This window comes from Rhyacophila brunnea, unplaced genomic scaffold (genome assembly GCF_057557595.1).
Source record: "Rhyacophila brunnea isolate RB1 unplaced genomic scaffold, BYU_Rbru_1.0 scaffold_18, whole genome shotgun sequence".
NCBI lineage: Eukaryota > Metazoa > Arthropoda > Insecta > Trichoptera > Rhyacophilidae > Rhyacophila > Rhyacophila brunnea.
The window spans coordinates 15,755,018-15,774,968 of record NW_028232837.1 but is presented as its reverse complement, the minus strand read 5'-3'; the positions used below and the strand labels follow the sequence as shown (position 1 = coordinate 15,774,968).

General features: G+C 35.2%; 1 protein-coding gene across 2 annotated transcripts; it reads right to left on the bottom strand.

Moving 5' to 3' along the window:
- Positions 1 to 8,162: 8,162 nt before the first annotated feature.
- gfzf (GST-containing FLYWCH zinc-finger protein) lies at positions 8,163 to 16,693 on the bottom strand. 2 transcript variants are annotated; one of them, XM_085945111.1, is made up of 6 exons: positions 16,493 to 16,693; positions 14,120 to 14,260; positions 11,699 to 11,832; positions 10,350 to 10,416; positions 9,916 to 10,119; positions 8,163 to 8,424 (listed from the first exon to the last, which is right to left on the bottom strand). In XM_085945111.1, the coding sequence occupies exons 2-6, from the start codon at positions 14,252 to 14,254 to the stop codon at positions 8,269 to 8,271; spliced, it is 696 nt and encodes a 231-aa protein (XP_085801237.1). In that variant the 5' UTR covers positions 14,255 to 14,260; positions 16,493 to 16,693; the 3' UTR covers positions 8,163 to 8,268. The 2 variants fall into 2 exon arrangements, with proteins under 2 accessions (XP_085801237.1, XP_085801236.1); XM_085945110.1 differs by lacking the exon at positions 16,493 to 16,693 and adding an exon at positions 16,336 to 16,394.
- Positions 16,694 to 19,951: the final 3,258 nt, after the last annotated feature.

Sequence of the window (19,951 nt, the reverse complement as noted above, 5' to 3'; positions counted from 1 at the left end):
CCTTTCTTATCGATTGTGCGAGAACAGACTTAACACCGAGCATGCGGGAGACTAATATCGACAACTCTCAGGTTAGAGGTTAGATTAAATAAAGCATTGCTCGATTGCCTGAAAACCTGCCAATTGAGGGTAGATGAATCTACATTCCCTGCTCACATATTTGCTGTTTTCATAATTTGTCCCTCACGCATTTTTTCATTGCTCGACTTCGAAAGTTTCTACGAAGGAATGTGCAAAGCAAACATAATAAAAATGATAGCGCAGTACAAAGTTTCCAAATTAATTTACCATTCTAAGCATTGTGATGTCAACAACGATTGAAAATCCCTTGATCCCTTGATTGAAGTCCCTCCCATTGAAAACTTGCAACAATTGAACGCGATGGCACAATGTTTTCCGTGTGACATGTAGGCCAGTTTATAGAATACAGACTCTTAGCATTTCTGGCTGGTATTATGAACAGCGATGTTTAGCATTCAAAGGGTTTTAAGACAGATTTTAGAAGTAGAAGCTTTGTTTTATGGTTCATATTCACCATCTGGTCCAGATACACAGACAGGATAAAATATTGTCTTAATATTGCACTAATTTATTTCCAGAGACGAAAAAAACAAAAAGGCAAGTCTAGTAAAATGAAGACAAGAGCATCAAATGTTCACGGTGACGATCAACAGCTACCGAGTCCTGATAAGGTCCGAGGACGCATTGATGATGAAGAATCTCTGTCATTCACTTTTCAAGGGCTACAAAATGCTCCCGATGACATCTTTCAATCGACCCCAGTCGCGATGTCCTTTGATAGCACGGTCTCACATAGTGTGAGTCGGCGAAAATTGCATACAACGTCATGGTGGGAAGAAAGAATTTCGTCTCCAAATTTAGACCTCACATCAGCGGAAACAGAAAGTGACACAGAAAAAAATTCAGAAAATCTTTCATCTGCGCATGAAGAAAATGCAAATCAAACATGTGGCATTCATCGTCAGCGTTATCATTTGTTATACCCAAAGGGTATGGATGTTAAAAATATGAAGATATTTACGGGTGACATATCAAACTATGATGAATTAGGCCAATCGGATGTAGATTATAGCTCCTCCACTGAAAGTTGGCCTTTTAAACCATCATCGTTAATACAAGACAATTGTTTGAGGTTTGTTTTTCTGACTTGCTTTTATATTTTATAAGTAAAAAATTTAATAATGTCATTATTGTGAACTAGCACATTCACCTGCATGTAGCAATACAAAAGTAAACCATGCAGTTAGTAAGACTTATGATAAAAATAGCTAGAGTTAGGATTTCCTCTTTCTTAGGCTGTAAGTGTTTGTCTAAATATGTAAAAATGTCCAGGTCTTTACTGTAGGTACATACTGCATTACAACAGCCAATATGTTTAGAAAGTAATTATAAAAATAATATTCATTTTCAGTGGATAAAAAATAAGTAAATATACATCGCCGTTTCCCAACTGAGACTGAACGGACAACAGAACTGACGTCTAAAAGTACCTTTACTATGGCAGTATCTGACAGGCCGCAGATTTTTAACGACACACGTTGAATGTAGAGCGAAGCTCTTACTACAATCGCTGTAATACCGATAATTTGCGGCTTAGTATGTCATAATTATTCAAACCGATGTCACTGCGTGTTTAATTTTTTAGATTATGTAAATCAATCGACACTGGCTAGCGGCCTGTCGATCACGGTCTCATAGAGCGAGAAAACTTGCTGAAGGCATAGAATCGGTTAACTGTCCTTTTTCCTAATGACCAATAGTCCTAAATCAGCGAAAAGTCATTTCAGATTGCAGATTCTTTTATACTTTTTTGTAAGGGTTGCACTGAGACAAAATGCCTCGCAGTGTGACAAGCATAAATGCAATGAACCATGATTATTTAGAATAATCAGATAAGCAAATACAAAAAATCGCAACCAACAATATTTAGGTTGCAACCAAATGTTGCCGTCAAGAACTGCCTTTTTTCAAGGCTGCAGAGGATAATATTATTTTTTGCTAATTCTTTGTCTACCAATTCTACCACAATAAGAATCCCTTAAGTTATAGACCAAACGATGTGATTCTGATCAATATATAAATATATCTGCGGTCGATTTGTAATTGTTAAATTGATTATTTCGAATCGGTTTATATAAGAATAAATGTGTATGACTCGGGCAGACTAAATTAATGTTTGGCTACAGTAGCCTTTTATTATTCAAACACTTTATCCATTTAATAATTATGTCAATGGTTTCTTAAGTTTCTCTGGTAAATTTTATAAAATCAACAATCGATTCATTATTTCAATTGTTTGGATTGACCAAATAAAAGAGCTCACAAAACTTGTTAAAACTGTATATCTATCTTGAATTTACCAATTTCTCGTCACAAATTAATCAAAGACCACAGACATCATTATTTTCAAAATTAACTCAAGACAGAATTTTAATAAAGCAAGTTATACCAAAATGTAACCTATTGCAGTATACAGTATCACCGGCCTTCTTCGCGCTTAGGCAGAGATGGCAGACCGTGATAATGTCATGGCCAAAAAGCGGTTGTGGGGGACAGAAACGCACGGTGTAGGCTGTTGATGCTGGTTTATTATAATTTTTAAGTCAAGCAATTAAGGAAGTCAATGATGCTGATGGCCACGACAGTAGGTGTACGGCTTGGCTGGATCGTAGGTACGCCGCTGGCTCGAGGGTGATGCGTGAATAGTCAAAAATGGCGGACGCAGCGGTATGGCGCTCTGTAATGTAGTACGCGAGAGAGATGTTGGCTGTAGGACGTCCGAGGCCAGAAGAGAGCTTGCGGCTTGGCGGGCTGCCGACGCGGTTTTTCTGGCAGGTGCTGGCTGTTCGGCGTCTGAGGCAAGAGAGACATTCCGCACGCATCAAAAGTCTGGGATCCGCGGCATCATGGCGCTTGTTCGTCTGTCAGTCGCGAACCTCTCTGTTTTACCAACGGATTTCTTTGTCTTATGGTGGCGCTGTTTCGAGCGGCCGTTTTCGGTAGCTTGTGTCAGTCTGTTTGAATTTTGGTGGGGGCGCAGACGAATTTTAAAGTCAAAAATTTCAGTTTGGGTGCGAAGAGTGGACGTAGGCTGTGGTGTTTTGGGAAAGTTGATGGTTCGGTCCGCCCTTTGCGGTGGTCATCTGGTATCAACAGTATCATACCGATTTCAAGTAGGCAATCAACAGATAGGTTTATAGCGGTGGCGAAGCGTGGAGATAGGCTGTTGAAATCCAACATAAATAATGCACACTAAACTTTGACAGTCATACTTATTGGTTATCATTGAGCTAAGAATATAAATTTATGGTATTAATTAGTTTTTAAAATTCAATTAAACCATAATAAAGGTAGGCTGTGACGATCCAACGAAAATAATGCACACTTTGTCGGCCTTACATTATACGGTTTTGACCGAACGGCAAAAATTCGAACGGCGACATTATTTTAGTGGCGTGAAGAAGAGCATGGCCCTTTTCACATTACATAGCGGCGGTTAAAAACTGACACGGTGTCGTATAGCAGCCGTCCATTGCCACTATATTCACGGAAACAGGACGGACACCAATGATTCAGTGGTGTACGTTTGTACGATGCACGCTTACACATTAGACGTTTTAAATCGTACAAACAGCATAACAGTCAACCACAAACTGAGCTTGATGGAAAAAAACCATGCATAGACCGTATAGTGTGAAAAGAGCGGGAACAAACTTGTTGCCGATTCGGATTTTTTTCCGTACAGTTAAAACCGTATGGTGTGAAATGAACATGTACCTAACTGAAAAAAAATCTTTTTTTTTTAAACAGTACATGTTCAAACACGCGCGTTATCATGATCTAACTCCCTACTTCAGTTTTAGTTTGTCAATTTATGGCTATGGCCGTATGTTGTAGCTTAACCACTGGGGAATGCCAAAAGAAATGGCGTATTTCAAAAAAACACTACCTTATTCTTAGGTCAATAATTATTATAAAGCAATCATTATTCGTAGGATGTTTATCACACACATGGCAAAGACATAGCTTATAATTAGTATCTTTAGAATTATCTTCAAATGTGTTAATCTTGCCCATTTTTTTAAATAATAAAATGCCTAATTCTTGTCAAATTTGGGATCACAGAGATTATCAATATAGTTTTTTATCATAAATATTTCTCGATAATAATGTCCACATAAATTATACTGATGGTTTTATAAATGCGTTTAAAAACTAATAAACGTAAAAAAATTTAACACCACTGCACATGTATGTACTGAAATATGACTATATTCTAAAACATTAGAGCGAGAGGTTTTAAAGAATACTATTTTACGTAATAAAAATACTTTATGCAGTCATCAAATGTTTAAAATAAATATAAAGGATAATAAGGCTTCAAAATTATAAAAATAGATTATCTACAACGTTTAAGGAATGTCCAGGATCATGCTTTGAAAATACAATAAAAGCTCCATTTTGACCTACGCTGAGCATGTCCGCCCTTAAAGGTGGCACTTTGCCTAGGGGCGTCACTGCAAATAATTATGACTGATGAAGTTTTTTTTTTTTTTTTTTTTCCGACCATGTCCGATCCTAATAGGATCATATGGGCTTCCACAGAGTAGAGGTTTGTATTAACAGATTTTGTTTTTTACGAGAAATGGATGTCAGCCACTTGCTCAACCTATTAAGTCCATACCCTGACTCACACACAAATTGAAAAACAATATGTGTACTTGCCAGACCCAGGATTCAACCTGAGACCCACGGCGTGATAGTCTAACGCTTAAGCCGCGCGGCCACCGTGGGTGGGCTGATGAAGTTTAGTGTGCACTATTTATGTCGGATCTAAACAGCCTACCTCCACCCTTCGCCACTGGTTTATAGTACCCACCAGTGTTAAATGTGACATAGATTTTATCAATTAATACTTTGTTGCAAAAGTAAGACTTAATAATGTATTTTTCTTTCAGAGACGAATTTAGTGAAAACGGAGTGTTGCGTAAGCTATTGCAGCTTTGGACGAGAAAATCAATCGTTGGTATTACAGACATACTTAATATGGGAAATTGTGTTACTTGTCCTAGAAGCGCTCTTGGAAAAATATTGGGCTCTTTGATAAGTATGTTTATATTGAAATAATTATCTCTTTTAATTAATTGAGTTATACGACCTCATCCAGGAAAAATTATCTCTATGTTTGTTAAAGTTAGTAAATAATGGACAGTGTCCAATCACGGAAGAAATCCAGGATAGTATGGCAGTGGCGAAGGGTGGAGGTAGGCTGATGTAAGATCCAACATAAATATGTAGTGCACACTAAACTTTGTTAGTCAAATGTATTTGTTTTCATTGAAATAAGACTACAATGTGTAGATAGCGTTTGTTAGTATTTAAAATTCAATTAAACCCTGCCTATTCCAAACCATAATAGATAATAGTAAAAAAATATGCATATATTTATAAAATATTTAAAATTATGCCATTAAACCATTCATAATTTAAGACATTTTATAGATAAATGAATATTTTTTTATAGATAATGGTTTGGTTAGTTTTTTATGTATCGGTTAGTTTTTTTTAAATCCATTAGGATTTAGGTGGCACGGACGAATTAACTCGCGGGTTCTTGTAAACGTTATAACTTCTGAATAAACATTCTGTGTATATTTTCTAAACAATATTTATCATTTCAGTGTGAAAATATTCAAGGTAAACTTGATAAACATGTTGTGTTGCTAAGTTTTCACCAATATTTATCATTCCGTACCTATTTCATATTTTTAAAGGATTTATTTTATTCCGAAAATAGCTAGCCTACAAGTGTCCACCTAGTAAAAATTGGCTGGCAGTGATAAGGTTAATATGTATTGCAGTGGCGAAGGGTGGAGGTAGGCTGTTAAGATCCGCCATAAACAGTGCGCATTAAACTTTTTCAGACATAGATATTTGTTTTCGTTGAAATAAGACTACAATTTACAGATAGTGTTGGTTAGTTTTTAAAATTCAATTAAACCCTGAGAAACCAAGCCATAATAGATAATAGTCAAAAAATGCATGTATATCTATAAAATATCTAAAATTATGCAATTAAATCATACATAACTTTGAATATTATATAAATAGACGAATATTTTTAATTTATTATAGTTTCGTTTAGGCAGGGCTTAATGAATTTAAAAAAATAACCAACAATATGTGCAATATGTATTTTTAATCCAACGAAAACAAATAATTATGAATAAAAAAGTGTGCACAATTTTGTCGTATTGCCCAAATTAGACCAAAACTATTATGGTTTCGTTTAGGCAGGGTTTAATTGATTTTTAAAAACTAACTAACACCATCTGTAAATTGTAGTCTTAGTTCAATAAAGACAAATACATATGACTAAAAAAGTTTAGTGTGCACTATTTATAGCGAATCTTAACAGCCTACCTCCACCCTTCGCCACTGATGTATTGTAAGTCTAGGTCAATTATGGATAATTTTACCTATTGAAATGTTACCATATTATTTTCTCTCTGATAACCTACAGACAGACCATAATATAAAGGCTGTGGTCATAACGCTGAATGCCACTGCCACTGAAGGATAAAAATGAGACTCAATGAGGGGGTCAAGGCAGCGGCAGGGGGCAAGTGCCATTGACTTCTGCATTTACCCCGCCTACTACTTAAAGCTTCTCATCGCTTCAATCATGGGCTCCCATACTTTTCCGGGAATATTCCCAATACCCAGACATTCCATACTTTGAATCTAGCGATAAAATGGCCTGCGCCTATAAGCTGGTTATATAGTATATATTCACCTATAACTTATAGTTAATTGTCGTATCCACAAGTGGTTATCGAATATGCGTGACCTAACGGTCGTAATTATTAGGACCGTTACTGTCCATTTGTATCGTCCGTGCTGTCTTGTCTTTTGGACATGCCTTGTCAGAATATTACAGCTAACATTGGATGTCTCAGATGGTTGCTTCAATTTATTCATGAGTTCTACTGGCAGAGGCCCTGCGTGTTGTAGAATGCCAATAGGGGAGGGCTCAACTGAAAATCCACCCCTTGTAGGTGCGCCTGGCTATCACGTGAAAGACTAGAATTTTTAGTCCATACATAGTCGTTGTGACGTCACAGCCATGAGCTTTTAATCCGTCTATATCGGCTTGTATTAATTAATGTGAAATTTATATTTTCAGATTTGAAGATATGTCACTATGTCGACATCAAGAAAAATGAAAATGGTTCTATAGGAAACATAGTTAGAGGTCACAAGTTATCGACTAATCAATACACACCATCCATACTTTACACTCAATGAATGTACTTAATCTTGATTTAAATTGGTTTGAATATTCTTTCAAAAAAATCGTTTTTTTATAAGCGATCTGCAGAAAATGCAATTTATATAATATTATGTATTAACCGATTGTTACTTCGATCTTACATATTATTCTATTATGTACCCAGTGACGTCCTATGAGGATAGGCAGTTTATGTTACATTTATTTATAGTTATATTATGTTACATTTATTTTGTTTCTTGACTAAGTATATACAATAATATTATAATTTTATTATTGTTATTACCTAGTCAATAGGGAAGACTATATTTTGTAAAATTAAGTTAGTATGTTAAAGATTAACATTATATTTTCTCTTCATATTAAGGATACAAAAGTATCCTTCCAATAAAAGATATTAAAGTATTAAACCATTATTAACTTTTGTGCTATTTTTTGTGTAGTTACGTACCTAATATAATTAAATTTCTCACTAAATGCTGGAAGCAGTTTATTTTCTCTCGTTCTGTTAAACACTAGTTAAACAAGAAATATTTAAAACGCAAAAGAGTGTATTATGATGATCTGATCTCCATTCTTAGACACGTAGTAATTCAAACACCTATAGCATTGTGCCTCAATGCAATAGGTATATTTTTTTCTAAATAAAATACTGAATTTAAATTCGAATGTACACTGCCATCTGTTAAGTTTACAAAAAAAAAAAATTGCCATCTATTAATACTAACACAAACTATGTTGTAATGGATTTAATAAAACTTATTGGTTTGTATCTACAATAGTACCTAAGCAAGATTTAGTATAAATCCATACGTTTTTTGTCACATTCAGCAGGAAATGAGACAACCCATAATACAACAAATGAACATTTATTAAATATTTTCCATTACAAATAGTAAAACCTTCATTTGCATTACAGTCATTAGACTACTGATCACATTAAAAAGGAATGCTTCTTATTTTTTCATCTGGCGAATTGGATGTATGGGGTGGACCATATGAGTTAGATCTGGTGGATTCTTTTCAAAGTCGCTGATTTCTTTCATGGCTCCGGCAGCAATATCCCATAGCGCAGGATATTCCTTCTTGAATGTTGAATACCACTTGGAAACCTGAAAATATACATATTACATATTTTATTGGGATGAAGGAGTTCAAGTGATCAGTCCTATGATGGCCGCGCGGCTTAAGCGTTGGCCTATTGCGTCGTGGGTCCCAGGTTCGAATCCTGGGTCTGGCAAAGTACACATATTGTTTCAGAGTATGGACCTAACAGGTTGAGCAAGTGGCTGACATCCATTTCTCGTAAAAACAAAATCTGTCAATACAAACCTCCACTCTGTGGCGGCCCATATTATGATCAGAAATGGTAGAAAGAAAAGAAGAAAAAAAAGGAGTTTCATATACAATGGAGCGCTGATTTTACATGTTAGAAATTTATGTTTTACTAATAAACTGTAATATTTGCGTATAGTTTCTGCTTTGATTTAAGCGCCGGCTAGACGCTCATGGTTTACCACAAGCTTACCTGCGCAAACCGATTTGTACCAGGAAGCCCGGGCATATGGACGGGAAAACTGTAGCTCGCACAAACCGAAAAGCGCTGTAAACGTAGCTTGCACAAACTATACAGCGCAGGCAAGTCGCTGCCGTCTAGCCGGCGCATTAAGTACAGTTAATTCCTGATTTTACATTTTATTTACCGCAACTTACTTAAACAATGCTCAAAATTCGATTTAAATTATGTATTAAAATTAAAAATCGAATAGGTATATTCGAATATACAATTCAATTGACATCAAGGAAATGAATTGCAGATGCATGTGTACATTCTATTTATAGACGTCATGTCTGCAGTGCCCAAGACCAAAGTTAGGTAACTAAGTTTGTTTTATTTTGTTTACGCCCGATCGAATGATCTCTCAGCAAAGAAAAATTTTGTCGGTTCGAGAGAAAATGAGTGTTCTTGGAAAGGCGAAAACCAAGTTCAATATGCATGATTTTTTTGTCAGTGTCTTCAAAAATGTAAGCTCAGGGTTCAATAAAATTTAACAAAAAAAAAACCCAAAAGCAAGTAAGTAAGACGAAGATAGTACTAGAGGTTTAGCGGACCGGAGCGCATCAAGTTGGCGATCTGGGACTTTTTTTCCAAGTGAGAGAGCGCTCCAGCATTTTTTTTCAATATTTATATCAGGATTATGTCTCACCCAATAATTTTTAATCACTTGAATACATAAATTATTTTGTTATTCAATGTAAATTCTGCAGTGATTATAAGATCCATTGCCTTTTTTACCACATAAGATATAAATAATTATTCTAGACATTTTTGACTGATTTTATCAATGCTATTTGTATAAAAAAAAAATTATCTATCGAAAAAAACGCCAATCCCGAGATCTTCAAAAAGTAATCCCAAAATCTCGGCTCAAATCAATGGATTCCCTATTGCTAAAAAATTACCTATGATAAATAGGAAAATTACATTAATTCCAATATTTGGGTATACTTGAGAAAGAGCCATTATGAAAGAGGAATCAAAATAGTATATAATAATATGGCATGTTGAGTTTAAAATTATGAAATCGACGGTTGATAGTTACCAAATCATATTTTGAGAAATCAAATGCGATAGCCTCCAAGCACATGGTCGCATTAATGAGCGGAAAATCAGCGATAGTCACATTGTCGGCAGCTGCATATTTCTTTCCGAGTGTCTTCAGGTAAGTGTTGAACACATCCAGAGCAATGTGGACTTTCTTCAAAGCGAGGGGGGTTCGCTCGTAATCAAAGAATATTGGCGCCATCTGTAGCATGAAAGACATTTATTTAAATGTGTATCATTCACATTTATTGTAATTATAATATGTTTATTCATTCTAGTAATGAAAACTTGAATTGTGTAAACAGATAATATTATGTGTTATTTCAGAAAACTGAAAGAGAGTTTAATGTTGTTTAATGAAAGGATAATATTGGTTTATAATTTCGTTAAATTTCAAATGTCTTCTTTGGTTTATAAGCAAAATCAACTTACACTATATTCTGAGATGTATTTGTAGTAAGTCGACAGATTGAAACATAAACGGTGGTTCACGATAGCCCTGAAATAAAATTAGTTTTAGTTAAGGGGGAGTGTAATGCTACTAGCCAGTGATAACATGAAGCATGCAATTTAGTACAATTTACTTATAATTTACATGCTATAAAACTTATGTTCGTTGAATGGACTCCTCTCATAGTATTTTTATAATTGAAATGTAGTTTTATATTTTTTCAAAGATGATAGAGGTTTTGTAATGCCCATAGGTTACAAATAATAATTCAAAAATCTTTTTGTAATCTTCAAAGAATTTATTAACTACATTTTAATTTAACCATAAAAAAACTGCAAAGAGGAGAAAACACTTATATATATATATTAATACCTACGGGGCACTGAAGTGTGTAGATTCTCTTCCTTCCTGGTACTTTGGGCACGTTGAGAGAGAGACATGTGTGTTGGGGGTTTGCATAACATTGTAGGTCGACACAAATATATTATTAATAAACACAGATTTTTATTTGATAACTCCGCGCAGAGTTAAGTTTTATTCACTCAAACATGGACAGGCATTGATCTTATTACATTAATTTCATTTAAAGGGGTCTTAGATTAGGCACGGCACTGACGTTATTTTAGGGGTTGATTCATTATTGATATCTCATGGTATTCACTTTTATTAAATTGCACGGGACACTTTTTATTTATTACGATCTTGCGTAGTAGGCGTCACTCGGCAATGTATGTAGTTTATTAAGCAGGAGGTTTTATTTTAAACTTTGTAGGGGAGTAAATGCGGGAAGTTAACTTTTTGAAGGGCCGATGCCCGATATGGGCGATACGGCATTACTCTCACATTGCGAGCGTATTTTCGACTGGCTTTTTTTTCAACAGGACTCCCATCACTCGTAAGGTGCGGGGAGAAGGGGAAATTAACAGATTCTAAGATTTTCGCCATGTCTCAGTCAAGTAACGGTATTTCTGTTTGGGGTCTTTTGGGAGCGGTCAGGTACCCATGGTATACCGTGCCCTCGAAGGCGCGTCGTCTAACAAATGCACTTTGCGATAATATTTGAAACGTTTCTTTGTGGGCAGATCTTGTTAACTTGCGGGGCATGTTGATATTAAGGTTAAATGTTTGATGCTAGAATTGGGGACAGTTTTATGGGGAAGGGTATATTTGGTATCAATATATAAATTATATTAAATTATCTTCTGTATTTTGTCGCTAGATACCTCCAGTAAATCTAGTACTGTAGTAAAATAGTTAGATATGTATTATATTGAAACCCAAAAAATATTATATCAAACTCAAAATGTGTAATTACTATATTTTTACATACCGCACTTTAGGATCCTTGGGGTAAAGGTTGCTATCAGGTTTGTATTGGTCACAAATGTATTGGAGAATGGCATTACTTTCTCCCAACAGAAACCCATTATCATCTAGGACTGGAATTTCCTTTTGAGGATTTTTCTGAAAAAACACAAATGCAATATAATATAATATCTGCTCTTAGAATTATACATTGTAAAGAAAGAAATGTTTTTGTATTGCTTTAGTCACGATGGCCGCGTGGCTTGAACGCCGGCCTATAGCGTCGTGGGTTTCAGGTTCAAATCCTCGGTCTGGCAAATACACATATTGTTTTTCATTTTATGTTTGAGTCAGGGTATGGACCTAATAGGTTGAGCAAGTGACTGACATCCATTTCTCGCAAAAACAAAATCTGTCAATACAAACCTCCACTCTGTGGAGGCCCATATGATCTTATTAGGATCAGATATGGTGGTATATTATAAAATGGATGATACATAACATGCCAAATTTAAATCCAAGGATGTAGGTGAAATATTAACACTTTCAGTTTGAGACGGAGCATAACGACCTTCAGGTCAGGTCAGAGAGGTATTTGTGGACCTTGAAAAAAACACCAGCTCACTAGGACTCACTGTTAATGTGGAAAAAAACCAAATATACGGTTGTATCAAGAGAGCCGGACAGACCTTGTGATACTTTCATGGTGCGCAACTGCGCTTTTGAGGGTCAATAATTTCATGTACCGGTGGGTCTATTCAATACTTATCGACCGCTAAAGTGATAAAGTGATAAATACGACGGCTAACTAGGGTAGGTTTGTATCAAAGTATTAGCACTTATTGTAACAATTACAATAAGTTGGTTGTAATTGTTGCAATAAGTGCTATATTTTAACAGCACCTCTCTTGGGTGTGATAAATTTTAGAGGGAGATAGACAGTTTTGACTGTTTAGACGGCTAACTTTTTGTAACAATTATAATACCTACCTCAATACAAATATCTAATAAATACTATCACTTTATCACTTTAGCGGCCGATAGTCGCCATGTGTATAGAATAGACCCGCTGGGGTCCTCCATTAACAGTGAGAGTAGTCTATAAACTATAAAAAGAATAAAATTGAGCTAGGCAACAAATATCACTTCAGTCGAATGAAGGTGCTAAGTTCCAAAGAATTGAACTGACACTTGAAATCCAGCACTAACAACAAAAGTTGTCATGTGTGGCTCGGAGACCCGGTGCATGACCAAATGCAAAGCATGGAAAGAGTGAAGAGTGCATGGTATCTTCGGACCCATCAATGATACGCAGTTGGGATGGAGGCGGAGATACAATTACAAGGTGTATGCTTTGTATGAGGCCCATACATTGCACAGTCAATCAAATTGGGCCGCCTTGGATGGCTTGGCCATGTACACAGGATAGACGAATCACGCATAACAAAGAAACTGACATTTGGAAAGCCGGAAGGTAAACGAAAACCTGTTCAAACTCGTACAGGATGGAGGGATAGAGTCAAGTTGGATTTATAGACCTTAGGCGACCTAAACTGGAGGGAAACAGTTTTGGACAGACCTGGGTGGAGGCAGATGCCGGAGAAGGCCAAGACATACATAGGGATGTAATGCCAGGAAGAAAATGAAAAAAAATAAGGGCCTCCACCGAATGATAGTTATTGTAACCTACCTACTTTTTTAAGAAGGTTCTGGTTGTTAACAAAGCCCATTGGATCTTTATTCAGATACAGATTGATAAAACAACATGTGAATTTGAGCTAGCCACAGGATTTTAATATGAACTACATTCTATTACTATGTATCTAAAACTCAATATGATGTGCATCACTTATTAAGATTAGGGATTGCAGTCCTGATTTTCATTCCCGGAATAATTAGACAAAACAAGTGAACTTAAATTAAATAAACACAATACAAATTTATACCAGCCAAAATTTCAAATTATTTAGCACCTAGGTAGGTAGATAACACTTTCTTGATTGATGATTTTGTTTGGTAATTAGGTATGCATATTTTTAGGTACTTACCGATTTTTGTACCTAATCCCGTGAAAACTATAAAATTTAGGCCTCTTCAGCTGCATTTAGACCAAGCGAGCGATTGTTTGTTCTTTCTCCACTCCAGCAAAATTCTCTTGACGTAAACGCTTTTTGTTGAGCGAGCATAAGAATGTCGCTGGAGTGGGGGAAGAACAAACATTCACTCGCTTGGTCTTACACGCTGTCGACTGGTCTATAGCGACTAGAAACTTTTGACTGATTGCTGCAACTACATGCATAAATGCTGATTTCCTTTATTATACAACATGGTTGCCAGCAACTGAAGGAAAGTGTGTAAGGAGCCCAATCATATTTTTCTAAAATTTCTATATTTTATATTAATAAACTTTCAACTATTCAAAAATCATAAATCCTAGAATACCTACCTTAGCATAGTCATCGGTCATATGATCCCCAGCTCCAAAATCTACATTGACCAGTTCAAATGGAATGTCAAGAAATTTTAGTGCTTGCCGAACAGAAAGAGAAGGGGGACCATCCGACACAGAGTATAGTTTCATCTTAATCTGAAACACACAAGGCCATACAAATATAATAGGTATCCATTGTTTCATTCAATTGCAGTAAATAAATAATTGGGTAAGTAGGCATACGTAAATTCAGAAGAAGAAAAAAAATATACCGATTTTTATAGAGGTTTTATATAATACAACGAATTTATTCTAATATATCGATAACATTAAACTTTTAGCCATAAAAAAATCGATGACAAAAATCACAAGATTATGAATCAGTGTTGCCAACCGTACTATAATTATAGTATTTGTACTATAATATTCGTCTGCGTACTATGTACGATATAAAACAGGTATAGTATGCCCAAAATACTATAATTTTGAGAAATCGGCAAAAAGTTTCCAATAGAAGAAAAACAACTCCAAAATAATCTGTGAGAAGCAAAAAAAATAAATAACCCCATGTCTAAAAAAAGGTGACGTTAATTACTTAACACAGCGATTTCCAAACTGGGAGGCGCGGAGTGTTGCAAATGGAGACGCGAAAAGTTTAACACAATTAATGTAGCCACAGGTTTGCAGTTTGCAAATGCATAGTTTATAAAACGGCCGCTAGTTATAAACTACACAAAAAACAGTCCTATAAAAAGTTGTTTGCAAACCTTTCTGCAAATACGGAGACTAATTTTATAATTCCTCACTTCTATACTATTGTGAAGCGCAATGGTTATCTCGTAAAAAAATTAAATAAAAGGGTCAAATTAATAATAATATTGAAATTTGAGGCAAATTTGTTTAGGAACGATAATTTTGCTGTTAAACTTGTCTATTTGGTTGTAATTTAAAAAAAAAAATGGTGAATAAATCAATCCAAGGACCACTAAGTAATGCATTCACTGATTTAAAACGACAAAGTGAAGGCATTCATAAAAAAATGGAGCCAAGGAAATCAAAATGACAAAAGAAAAGTTCGCCATGTCTCCACTTTTAAATGATTTCTACGCCAGATATATTGAATCAAACAAAAATCTATTTACTGAGTTCTTGGTTAGTTTGTTAATGCACTTTTCACATTATTTTATTAATAGCAAAAAAAGGCGCTGCTTTGTTTCGGAGATATTAAATATTTTAAATATGCGGTTGAAAAATACTGACTCGGGGGTCCGCTTCAGGATCCCATCCATGATAGAATCCATTTGTCAATGAACAAAGATGAATTTGGATTGACTACTATTTAAATTGATTGCGCTAATAAACAAGCACATTCGTCAAAAATTAATGTAAAATAGGTAGTAAAACCTTGTTTATTTTTTTTCATTTTTGAATTCATAAGTAGGTACATTGTTGAATATTTAAAAAGGTGTATTATTTAATGAAATAAGGGGGGGAGGCGCCTAGATTAGATTTTTTAAAAAGGGAGGCGTAGTAAGTAACATAATGTTTGGAAACCACTGACAACATTTGAATTTTGTCTAAAAAAACTAGACGTTAATTACCCCAGGTTTATTTTTTTGAAAATGCAGAAAATTAATGGTCACTCAACGCGTACTATATTTTTGGCCGAAATAGGTACTATAATTTTGAAGGCACTGTACTATAATTCCACTTTCAAAATATGGCAACACTATATATGAATTTTAGAAACTAAAAATATACCCAAATATACCTATCTAATGTACCTAGGATGTAGGTAGGGTGTCTGATAAACGTTACTGAATATTAATATTTTATTGTATAATAATGTAAGCACAAACATATTTTTAATATTACGTAACACAATAAATTGAGTAAGCAGTAATCACCGACGTTAGTTTCATATTATTGTGTCAATTTTACGAACTGTCATAATATTTTTCATGTTTTGATAAATTGAGGTAAAATAACATTAAAATGTTAATGGGATATAAAAATTTGGAATAGATAGTATGCTCAAATTACGTTTCAATCTTCCTACTAGATCTAGTAATTGTAAAGGCAGGTAAATAATAATGGAAGAAGTTTTTATCTAAAACTGTTTTTATTTGTAATAATAAGTACCTAGGTATCAGGTGTAATTTATTTGCAATCGCAGACAAATTTACTCCAATATATTGTTGCTAAAATAGTGCAGATAATTAATTACTTACAAAAGTGATAGTCGATGACAATAAAAGTCAGCTTCCAGTAAAAGCGTCAGTAAAGAACTAAACTAAAATTTATCTCAACCTCAAAAATATGCGGTTTCAGTTGCCGACTCCGTGACCGGCGTTATTATAATTTCCTTTCACTTTTTTGTATACCTACCTAGGTACTGGATTCGTGGGAGATTCTAGTTAGATTCTCGGATTACAATTAACAAAAGTACCTATGTATTATATAAATAATATTATAGAATGTACACGTTACAAATTATTAATTTACCTAGGTACGTAGGTATATTGATAAAATAAATATTGATAAACCGCCTTGAAATTTCTCGATGTAAGTAGGTACCTACTCAACACTATAAAATAGGTAGGTAGGTACTTTCAGTAAAAACGTTGAAGTAGCAAATACCATACGTAAATAATATGTAGTCTCGTGGTATATACCTACTAGGTGCGTAGGTATAGAGCATTGTATTATTCAGGTTTTTATTTTCTCGTTCATACTTTCACGATCATTTTATTACAACGTTTTTATTAGGTCGTATTCTTATTTGTCCGGTGGTTGTTTATCCGGTACAAATCTTGCAATCGATTTTTAACTAACTTCCCGACTAGCTAGACATTTGAAACTTTTAGAATACATCAGAATACGATGCCAATGCATTTTTTAAATACTTTCAGCCATCTTTAAGTAGAATTGAATTCATTTTCAGTTAATTCTGTTTTGTATGAAAAGTTATTTCGGAAGAAATCCAATCCACTATTATTGGTTGCTAGGGGGTCTGGGGTCCTAGCAACTAAATTATTAATATATACGTGCGTTACTATGGAAATCAATATGAAATGACATTTCATTATTCCGTATTTCTATCAAGTACAATTTTTTTTGATCGTTTAAGCTAGTCAATTAAATTTCAAGTAAAAGTCAGTAAATTTAAAAACGTTGTAAGTATATAAAAAGTTCTTTTTATCTTGTAATTATTTTCAATATTGTTATGTTTGTACGTTTGTTACAATAGGTGCCTAGGTAGGTACATACCTAACCGAAACGTGCATTCAATTTTTTTTTATATTAATAATATTTTTGGACTCTCCGTAGGCTTTGTAGCTATTTCGAGTAATTTTTGGCCTGGCCCCAAGCCCATTGTACCTAGTCAGGCCAATATATACACGAAACTGTAAATCTCGATCGAAGTGCTAGTTACCTACTGCATACATGGGTGCTACCTATCTACTTCAAGTGTGCAGTTAACAGTTTGTAGAAATTGATGAGTGTTTCATATTGAAATACTTACATGGTAATACGTTAATTGGTAATAAATAATAAATAAAGAACGTAGTTATGCAAAATGTAACCAGTCCACAATAATGTCGAGCTGAGATAATGGCACTTTAGTAACAACATGATTATTAAAAATGTATGTCAAATAATTTTTTGCGGCTTGGCTATTTTCAGCAGAACGTAGAGAAAACCTTCTCGCATCTGATCTATATCATATCTAATTTTTTTTATTTTTTGTGGACTGGCTACTTTCTGCATAATTATATCCAATTGGTTAATATACAATCGAAAATCTTCATTTAGCTACTACCTACCTACTGCGAACAAATTTTCTCACTTTATTCGAAAATAATCAATAACTAATAGGTACAACCATCATAACTCTCAATGGCCTGTGTCACGCTCCTAATTTGTAATCCCTTGTGGGGTGCTCCCCCAGTGGGGTAGTGGCCGACCCAATCATGCGGTCTGATCCTAATAGTCAATCTACCACTAGTTATAAGACTACGACCCTCGACAAAGCAGAGCAGCATATGAATATGTATATGAGTCCCACGGATTACCTTGACAGGTCCCACCGCCTCTCAGGGTGAACTGTGGACGATAGAAGTCGGTCATGAGGACCAAGAAAGGTAAAGGTAATGATGTATACGGCAGCGACGTAATAATAATAAAAATTAGCGTAATTCTAGTATAAAAAGTAAACATACAATTCAATAAGTAAACTTCGATTAAGATTAAATAAGATGTTAGTTAAGGTGATTATCAGTGAAACGCCAAATAATTTTCAACTGTACGCGCGACGAAATTTTGGACTCGCTGCCATTCAGTGAGAGAATGTTGACCCAGAAGCACGTCACTTTGCTGCGTGATGGCGACGGGTCAATTAATTCTAAAATCGTGTAAAGATGACTAAAAACGTTACCCATTTACTTTAAAAAGAAAACATGTCAATGAATATATTATTATTGTTACTAATAGAACAATAAAAATAACATAAAATGGACGTATGTTGGATTTATATGTCAGATAATATTTCGTTTGACAGGCGTCATTTTCACCCGCCACCCGCAATCCGCGCATCGCCTAGCAACGACCTTTTTAGACCGTGCCTCAACTAATGCATGGCCTTAATAGGTTCGATTAAGATTAAATAAGATGTTAGTTAATAGGTAAAAAAAAAAAATGTTAGGTATATAGGCGATAGGTATATAGATGTTAAGTATAGACTAATCATGTATTGAACTTTTAATAATAATAATAACGATGTAATGTAATATGAAATCATGTCAAATGTATTGCAATGAATAGATAGGCATCAAAGATAAATCTAGATGTAGATTAGATGTAATTTTTGTACCCATAGGATTAGCTGAAAATTCGTCCAAGCTCCATACAAAATTTCCTCGTAAAATCAAAACTTCTTTATTTTCTTCTAATTCGGATAACTTCGTTTTCTGGAGATTTTTCATTTTTGTCAGATTTGCAAAGTACCGGTTTTTCATACAAGAAACTCTTCATACATGTGGGTGGGAAAATGAGAGGGGGGGACGTTCTGAGAGCGGCGTCTATGGGTCGGTGATCCGGCAGTTGTCTCGCTCGCACTTATGGACCCATCTAGATCCCACCCTAGATACGTCAGAGGAACGACTCTTCACAACGACCTAGAAGTAGAACCCTTAGTAGACCATATACAAAAGCTATCAATAAAATTCTACTCCTCCATGACAAACCACCCCAATCCATCAATCAGGAACCTAAACGACTATGACATAAACGACATCACTGAATACAACAGACCACGAACCATACTAAGACGCAACCCTCCACAACCACCGTAAAATCAATGAACAAACCACTAAAAATCTTCTCTAATTACAGACCTACAGACCCAAAGCAGCAGCAGCAGACGCCAACAATCAGGACCTTCCGACACCTCTTATGCTTTCAGATCCTTAGCAGACAATGACGACATACCCAACCAGGGATCACCTACAACCAGGACCTACCAACACTACCTCTACCATCAAAGTACTGATGCTGCTTCGGGCCTGTAGAGCTGTAATTTTTATGGTGGTTGCGGGGGGTTGCGTCTTAGTATGGTTCGTGGTCTATTAAATTCAGTGATGTCGTTTATGTCATAGTCGTTTAGGTTCCTGATTGTGGGGTTGGGGTGGTTAGTTATGGAGTCATAGAATTTAATTGCTAGTTTTTGTATGTGGTCTGCTAGGGGTTCTATATCTAGGTCGTTGTGGAGAGTCGTTCCTCTGACATAGTAGGGAGCGCCTGTGATCGAGCGTAGGGCTACGTTTTGTACAATCTGGAGTTTTTTTA